This window comes from Tupaia chinensis, unplaced genomic scaffold (genome assembly GCF_000334495.1).
Source record: "Tupaia chinensis unplaced genomic scaffold, TupChi_1.0 Scaffold144255_1, whole genome shotgun sequence".
NCBI classification, from domain to species: domain Eukaryota; kingdom Metazoa; phylum Chordata; class Mammalia; order Scandentia; family Tupaiidae; genus Tupaia; species Tupaia belangeri.
In genome coordinates this window covers 3,577,315-3,586,418 of record NW_006204113.1, presented here as the reverse complement: position 1 = coordinate 3,586,418, position 9,104 = coordinate 3,577,315, and the positions used below count along the sequence as shown (strand labels likewise).

Sequence of the window (9,104 nt, the reverse complement as noted above, 5' to 3'; positions counted from 1 at the left end):
GGAGAGGGAGGGAGGGAAGGAGGAGGAGAGGAAGGGAAGGAGGAGGAGAGGGAGGGAGGGAGGGAAAGACAGACAGACAGACAGACAAAAGCTTCATGGGGCCAGCTGGGGTCTCCTGGTAGTTAAGGCAGCTGGATCCCTCATCGCAGACTTGCAGTTCAAGTCCTGGACCCACTGGCTTGGAAAACACACTGAGTTCGTGTATGCATGCCCAAAATCCCAAGAAGAGGATGGCAAAGAAAAGATTATGGCGTGGCCATTTACCCAAAGAGTCCTCTCTCTCTCTCCCCCTCTCCCTGGTGAGTGTATGTGCCCTCTAGCAAAATTTCTTAAAAATGCTTCATGAATGAATGAGGGAACAACTAGTTCCTCCAAAGTCTCAAAACCCAGTTTAAATCCTACCTCCACAGTGAATAAAACAATGGTTATATGTATTGATTGCTTACCTTGTTCCAGTGGTCAGTTACATATATTATCTCACTTAATGAAGCCCCTCCAGAGACCTGCTGTCACTCATGTGGTTGTTATTACCCAGGCTATAGTCTGTATTTAATTACAGTTTAGCTTCTCGATTTGTCGTTTAATGTATTACACACATCACTCTTTTCACTCCAGTGAAGTAATTAGTGCTCCCGCACAGCCCAGTGCCAGAGCACACAGAGTTCAAGGTGTGCTGAGTAACTGAGGCTGTTCCCCAGGGCTATGACATTAACATAATAAGACTGTTGGTCAGTCGTCCTCGTTCTGTCAAGGAGAAACACAGTTGGACAGTAGCTAAAGCAGTGGAAACAGATTTTATTCAGTGACTGCTACCCCGAAAGGAAAGAGCTGAGCTCTGCTCAGATTTGTAGAGAGGTAACTGGGCATTTTGAAGCGAAAATGAGGGCGTCAGGGAAGGGCAATGGCAGGGGCTTGAGCAGAGTCGGGGAAGAGAAAAATGATAAAGAGTGGGCAGGCATGTGAAACTCAGGTTTGCTAACTGGTGCTTATTGAAGCCAGGCTCCCACCTTCTCTCCGAGCAGGAGACAGAGGCCTGACCTTCCGGTGTTGGCGGGAACAAACAGTAAATGCTTTGGCAGCCTTTAAGCCCCAGGTAGGCACTTTGATGGTGGCTGGGTTTCCCTAGGGTTTGGCCTTGAGTTATAAGAAATTATGTTAGTGGGGGCCAGCAGGTGGTGTATTAAGGTGGTGGACTTCCACATGGCAGACGACAGTTCAAATCCCAGATCTGGCTGGAAACTCATGCTGGGCACATGTGTATATGTGCCCAAAATTCTGAGAGGACAATGGGGGAGAAATGATTATGCCATTGGAGCCGGTAGTGGCGTGGTGGTTAAAGGCGCTGGACTCCCACATGGCCAACCAGGGTTCAAGTCCTGAATCTGGTGGCTTGCTTTCTCACTTTCCCTCTCTCTCTCTGTCTGTCTGATCAAACTGGAAAGTAAAAATAATAATAAATAAAGTTAAAATAAAATAATTCTCTTTTTAAAAATAAAGAAATGATTTTGCCATGGCCATCAATTCCCCTGGGGTTGATTTCTCAGTTTCCCTCTCTCTGTGTCTCTGGTGAGCACACATGCCCTACAGTAAAAACCTAAAAAAAGAAAGAAAGAAAGAAAGAAAAGAAAGAAAAGAAAGCATGTGTTTGTTCAAGCCTTTATAGGCCAAAGATGAGGCCTACTTCAGAAGAGGGCTCAAAGGAACCTGATTAGAATTGGTCAAGGAAAGACTCTTTGTCAACTGTAAACTTTGGACAGAAAAATCTAACCCAACTTGCAAGTGGACAAACTTTTTATCTGGAAAAATGTAAAAACTGGTTAAAGCAAGAGAGTTTGAGTTTTGAGTCATACAATGTAAGGTCTGGGGGAAGGGAAAAGAAACATGGCGGAAACATCGCCGCTAGCAGGAACTTCCCTGTTGTCCACACCTGGCCCGCCATCACCAACGGACTTTCCTGCCCTTCAGCATTTGGCGCGCCTGCCAAAGTTGAACAGAAACAGCAAACTTCATTGGCCAGACAAGGACCCATGGTGACCACCTATTGGACAACGGCCCTTTAAGAATGAGCAGCACCCACCCTGGGTGTGACTCCCTGGGCCTCTGACCAGGCTGAGGCCGAGGGACCTCACCCAAGAGCACAGAATAAGTTATGCTGGTTTTATTAAACCCTAAAGCCTGACTCTGGTATTTTCACCTTTGCCGACTCTGACTTCGCCACTGCTCCCAAATCAAATCTAACATACAATATGCAGTTTAACTTCCTAAAGTTCCAGAAGAATTTGCTAAAATCTGAACTTTCTAGAAAAGATTGTCTATTCTGTCAAAAATGCCTGAAATATCAAGTTATTTCTTACTGAGAAGCCCTGAGAAGGTGTTCCTAGTATTAAGCGTTAGTAGTGTTGTGGATCCCAAGTGGAAGCACTGGGCAATGTTGAGGATTTCAGGAGTCCCTTCACGTGTGTCTAAGCAGTGGCTTGGAAAACTGGGAACCTGAAGTGAAGAGGATCCTCTTGAATTCTGTTAGTAGCTTCTGCAGCCTGGAAATTCTGTTCCACATTTCACCTGACGTTTTAGTTACAAAATACTCCTTCACGTTTGGAGCTTCAGATCAAAAGAAGCACCCCAAGCCTCCAAGGAGTCTTTCCTTTAGTCGCACAAGATGATTGTAGGGGGGCAGTGTGGTCTGCTTCTGCCACCTAAGTGTGGCGCTCCTCGAGGCTGGCCCTAAGCTTGGAGTCCCCAAGGGCTCTTATCTCCAGCACTCCATCCCAGAGTGGCCATGAGAGTCATTCTTGAAATCATCTCAAGCTCTGAATACACCCAATAATGATTTTCTTCTTGGGTCCCACCCTGGAGCAAGTGGGTACAGTCAGGAAAATGTTGCCCAACCTGTCTGTCCCATCTGACAGGTCAGCTGGAAACGCTCACCCAACTGGGTGCATTTTCTTAAGAGCCTTCCTCCCTCCCACCCTAGAGGGTGTCTTCTCTTAATGAAACCCTCAACTTTACAGGCCCAACTGTCCATTGCAGTGGGATCTGGGCAATGTTGTACCTTTCTTTTCTTTTTTTCTATTTTTCCCACAGAGAGAAAGAGAGAAAACATTCTGTAGGGGGAATTGCCTTGTAATAATCCCTGTCCTCCATTCTCTTCTCAGGATTTTGGGCACGTTCACGCGCGCGCGCCTGTACACACACACACACACACACACACACACACACACACACACGAGGGTCTAAGACTTGAGAGCCCAAGCTGTCCCTCATGTGGAATCCAGCCGTCAAACCACGGGCTGGCTCATGGCAATGCTGTACTTTACCAAGGACTGTTTTTTAGCTTCTTCAGTGGCCAGAGAGGTAATTAAATGCCATGGTTCTAATGACACACATTTTCCGTTCCAGCAGCTTAAAGTTTCTTCTCTGATAAATAGTTTAGCAATTACCTCTTTGGCCACCACCAGCCTCCCTCTGGAACCTTCTGCCAGGGTGAGTGTGCTCCTCCAGCCCTGTACAGAGTTCCTGTCAATTAGGAAGCACTCTTGCCAACTCGAGTAATGTCATGATATATTTATTTATGAGAATGGACTTTGGCTACCTTTGCTCACTTTAAACTAAAACTGACAAGGACAAAACAGCATCTTGACCGCCATGATTCACCAAAATACAACTTTTTAAAGTTCATAACTGTACAACATTCCAGATTACAGATAAAATAAGAGAAAAGGAGACAAAATGCATTGCCACGATGTTGCAGGGCCAGTCACCAGCAGTCAAGACCTCGCATTCACTCTGGGTACAAACTTAGATACTGTCAATTCCCATCGAGTGACCATAGAGTCCGAGTGACCATAGAGTCCTAAAGCCAGCGTGTCAGTAGCTCATCTTTCAAATGTAAATAAACATGTAAAATAATGCCATAATGCAATCCTGCTTTTGGCTTTGCCTTTTTCGTTATTATTTTTTTGTTCGTTTAATAGTTCATTTTAAAAAAAAGTCTGATCTTGTCCCAGCCTCTTGAAGGTCTTGGTTCTTGGTACCCAACAGCGGCAGGACGCACCGGGGGTGAGAAAAAGTGATATGAAGCACCGGGTTTGGGAGCAGGAATTTTGGGTGGACTCTAAGGCCTCCACGATTTGGCAGGCGTTCCAGCCGGATCCCACCGAGTAAAGGGCTTGAATTCTGGAGGAGGAGGTAAGAACGCAACGCGGCCGGCAGCCCCAGGGAGGAGTACGGGGCAGAGACGCTGCAGAAGGTGAACTGGGCTGGGCCTCGGCTAGGTGGGATGGAGTCGTGGGTAGGATGGGGTTGGGATTGTGGCGAGGAGCTGGGCGCGGCGAAGGGCGAGGCTACGGCGAAGGGCGGGGCTACGGCGAGGCGCGGGACTACGGCGGTGGGCGGGGCCACGTTCGGGGCGGGGCCGTGCCCGGGGCGGGGCTGTGGTGAGGCGCCGAGTGCAGGAAGGAAATGAGGCAACCTCTGCCCACTGCTTCTGCGCGGGGTGGAGCGGTCGCCGCCCTCGGCTGGGATCGCTAAAGAGGGCTAGGCCTCGGTGCTCCTGTGAGCTGCGGGCGGCGGCGGGGGGGCGGGGGGAGGAGTTGTGGACATCCATTTTTGGTTTCCTTTTTCCTCCTTTTTTTTGGCTTGTCCGGAAACGCAGAAGGTGGTGAGCCACAGCAACTATCAGCCCCACCCACTGGCCCAACACGTGCATAGCCCGGGCTTTGATTTTTTTCTCCCGAACCCCACCCATCTGAGCCGGTTTCAGGGTACGCCTGAGACCTAACTCCCCAAGATGAAAAGTTGATGTTTGGCCTTTCGGAAGTTGGTACTGTGGGGAAAGAGCAGTGAGAGCCATGTGGAACTCAGGGGCTCTCACACAGGGAATGCCTCTTTCCACACCAAGACCCATGGGTTTACCCCTCCCAGAGTTATAGATGCCCATCTGGGGGCAGCTTCAGGGCCATACCACTTTCTCCCACATTAAATGCCTTGCATCCTGATTTTTGTCTCCCTAGATCATTGACTCAATGATGCAGACTCTTTCAGGGTTAGCTGGAGGTAGCTGCTCAACCGTGCAGTCTGAGTCCAGCCGGTGTGAAGAGGAGACCCCCTCACTTCTGTGGGGCATGGACCCTGTGTTTCTAGCCTTTGCAAAACTCTACATCAGAGATATCCTGGATTTGAAGGAGTCCCAGCAGGTGCCAGGTATGTGGCCAACCTGATGGATGTTCCCTGCCGCATTTACACCCCCAAATCTGCATCAAGTGGGGATTGGGGCTTTCAGGAGAGCTTTCTCTGATGCAGGCTTTGAAAGTGACCTGCCCTGAATCCTCACATGAGTTCATTTCTATGCTAGGTAAAACCATCTACTTTTTTTTTTAAGAATGATTTTATTTAACTTTATTTATTTATCCATTTATTTGTTTGTTTAAATTTGACCAGAGAGGGACAGAGCAAGAGAGAGAGAAAGTGCGAAAGCAAGCCACCAGGTCCGGGACTTGAACCGCAGTCAGATATGTGTGAGTCCAGCACCCTTAACCACCATGCCACCTGCTGGCCTCCAAAACTGCCTACTTTTTAAAAAACAAAATAAGTGTTTGGGAAAGAATTTTTATACTGAGGAACATTTTTTTAACTGCATTTTCAATCTTTCCTATTTAAAAATGGTCAGTTTTCCTTTGAACCTGCTCTTGGTGGAAAGATCACACCAGACCAGGTATTCCCAGCCTGGTTCCTCTGCTCACTGTGCCACCTACCTGAGCCGGATGTATGCCTTACCTTCCGTAAAGCTCAGGTTTTATCCCTGTAAAAAAAGAGGAATTAACCATGCCTAGTTTTCTTGTGGGTGTTTGTTTTGTTTGAATTGATCAGCATCAAAATAATATAAACTCCCAGAAGGAAGGACTCATCCGTCTTGCTCACCTATGTAATCCTAGGGCTTAGAACAGTACCTAGCATGTGGTAGGCCCTCAAGAGGTAGCAACTGAAGCAGCATAGCACCAGACGTGTACATCTTAAACAGTATTTTTTTGGGACCAGCAGTTAGTGTAATGGCTATGTCGCTGGACTCTCATGTAGTCAACCGCGGTTTGAGTCCCGGACCCGGTGGCTTAAACTCACACCAGGCGCATGTGCGTGCGTGCCCAAGATCCTGAGAGGAGAATGCAGGAGAAGGGATTGTGGTGTGGCCATCCCCCCTGGGGGATGATTTCTTGCCTTCTGTCTCTCTGTCTCTCTTTTTCTGGCAAGTGCATGCACCTCATAGCAAAAACCTCTCAAAAAAAAAATTTTTTTTTTCATTGTCCTAATGGTTACCAGAAATAAACTTATCCAACCTAAAGATGCCACAACTATCGTTGGGCAAGGTTTACATAATTCTCATAGTACGGGTGGGTCTTCAGATGCTAACTGTGCTATCTGAGGAGTTTGCTATTTTGAGTGAAGCTTCCCAGGGAATAGCGGGTTATGAGTCAGAAGTAGTCATGGATTTCAAAGATTCACTGTTTTAAGGAAACGCAGTTTTGTGGGTTTCCAGTTATGTGTACAAATAGTTTGGATGACCTTACACTAACGCCTTTTATACACATTTTTCACCGTACCTTTATTTCCTAGTTATTGTTGAAACTGGTCTGTTTTTTTCCTTGGAAGGCAGCCAGCCTCTCCTACAGTTTTCCGTTTCTGAGAACAATCTGGTATTCTTCATAACTCATCTCCACAGGAAGAAATTGATTCACACCAAATGCCAGCCTGGCTTAAAGATCCGTGGGTGAACAAGTATCGGAGACATGCTAGGGGATTAATTCCCTGTGGTCAAAGGACTTTATAATGCATTTCAAAATAAACCTGTGAGGACTAGTTCTGTGACTTGATGGCTTAGGGAACCGGATTTTACTGGGTCATCCTTGCAAGTGCTGGATCTGGAAGCTTGAGAAACACATGGGGTGTTTGTATGTGTGTGCCCAGAATCCTGAAAGGAGGGGGAAATAGAGGTGAAGGAGTTGCAGCTTGACCATGCTCCAATTTGGGGTGCTTTCTCTTTCTTCCTCTCTGTCTCTGACAAGTAAATACATCCTCCAACTAAAAAAGAAAAAAACTGATGAAAACAGATACTGATGATATTTGCTCTATCACTGGTAAGGATGCTTCAGAGGTTTTTTAACAAGAAAACCAGGACCAGCAGATGGTGTAACAATTACGTTGCTGGACTCCCACGTAGTTGAGGTTCAAGTCCCGGTGACTTGAAACTCACACTGGAAGCATGTGTGTGTCCCCCCAAGATTCTAAGAGGAAAATGGAGGAGAAGGGATTGCCATCCCACATAGGGAGGTGATTTCTCATTCTGTCTCGGAGGTCTATTTCTGTCTCTCTGGCAAGTGCATGTGCCCTATAGAAAACTTCTCTCTTAAAAATAAACAAATTTTTTTTTTTTAAAAGAGGTTTTTGCTACAGGGCGCGTGCACTCGCCAGACAGACAGAGAGACAGCAAAAAATCACCCCCCAGGGGGGATGGTCACGCCGCAATCCCTTCTCCTTCATTCTTCTTCTCTCAGGATCTTGGGCACGCATGCACACGCGCCCAGTGTGAGTTTAAGCCACCGGGTCCGTGTCTCAAACCGTGGTCAACTACATGGGGGGAGTCCAGCAACATAGCCATTACATTAACTGCTGGTCCCAAAAATAAACAAATGTTTAAAAAAAGATAAAAAGGAAACCTTGGAGTCAGCAGATGGCGTAGTGGTTAAGACACCGGACTCCCACATGGCCGACTGTGGTTCGAGTTCCAGACATGCAGGCTTGAAATGTGTATACATATATGAGTGAAACCTTTTTTAAAAAAAGGAAACTTTGTTGGCTAGTCCCCGTGATCTAGTGATTAAAGGAACTGATCTCACCAGGCTGACTGTGCAGGTCAAGTCCTAGACCTGGCAGCTCAAAAAACATGCCAGGCACCTGTACAAGTGTGCCCAAAGTCCTGACAGGATGGAGAAATGGAGAAGGGATTGCAGCGTGACCACGCCCCATTGGGAGTGCTTTTTCCCTCTTGGTCTCTCTCTCTTTCTCTAGTGAGTACATGTGCCTTCTAGCAATTAAAAGAAAAGAAAAGAAAAGAAATAAACAAAAAACAATACCTGACTGTTGCCTGGATCTCTGAGCCTTGATGACCTTGGGGTGGGGTTGGGGGTGGGGGTGTCTCCTTGGCACTTCTGGGCCATGGTGGGCTGTGTGTGGAACAGCAGGAGCAAAAGAACCACTTGGGAAGGCTGAGACATGAACTCAACATTCCGTAGTATTCGATGTGATCGTTTTCTTAGCTTGTCAAGCTTCCTCTCAGTTGTCAGAGAGGCCATTCTGCTTCCTTGAGCTCTCTTCTCATAAAGGTGATCTGATTTTGGTAGAAGGAAGTGGCTTCTCTAATTCCTTTTTCCATGTCTCCATCCATCTTCTATAGAGGTTGCATATTCACTGATAGGCATAGTTCATGTTTCCATACACCTTGAAAAGTTTCTTCTATATTTTCAACCTAGTGTATTTCTTCCTCAATCCATTTCCTCTGAGTTATTCTATTCAAACCATTTGTTACTTTCTGAAGTTGTTCTTCATTGTTCTGTATATTTTTTAAAGGTTTTTGCCATAGGACATGTCTGCTTACAAGAAAGAGACAGAGACAGTAAGAGGGAAAGTGAAAAATCACCCCCCAGGGGGTAGGGGAGAGATGTCCATGCCACAATCCCTTCTCCTCTACTTCTAGGATTTTTGGGCATGTACACACATATGGCTGGCATGATTTTCAAGCCACCGGGTCTGAGACTCAAACCACTGTTGGCCATGTGGGAGTCCAGTGCCATAACCTCCATACCACCTGCTGGCCCCATTCTGTGATGTTTTAACATGTTCCTTCATCAGTCATTTGGGATTGGAAGGATTGTTTTGCACCTTTGAGCAACTATGTCTTTGTGTAAGCTGTTGTCAGTTCATGAGATGAAGTCCACTGGGCTTACATTTCTTTCCTTTGTTGAGAAAGTCTACTGTGACTTCACGGGAAGACTTCTTCAGGTTTATTTATATATATATATATATATACACACACATATATTTATATATATATA

The 9,104-nt window shown here is 46.5% G+C and overlaps 1 protein-coding gene across 7 annotated transcripts in view; it reads left to right on the top strand.

Moving 5' to 3' along the window:
* The first annotated feature begins 4,448 nt into the window (after positions 1-4,448).
* STN1 (STN1 subunit of CST complex) overlaps positions 4,449-9,104 on the top strand; it is a 58,951-nt gene continuing 54,295 nt past the window's right edge. For 4 of the 7 annotated variants that reach the window (XM_027767406.1, XM_027767408.1, XM_006166400.3 and 1 more), the window contains exons 1-2: positions 4,540-4,660; positions 5,013-5,202. In XM_027767406.1, coding sequence (XP_027623207.1) covers positions 5,025-5,202 — 178 coding nt within the window. In that variant the 5' untranslated portion in view covers positions 4,540-4,660; positions 5,013-5,024. Of the gene's footprint in view, positions 4,764-5,012; positions 5,203-9,104 lie in introns of all 7 variants that reach the window. The other 3 variants (XM_006166402.3, XM_027767405.1, XM_006166403.3) reach the window with 3 other exon arrangements.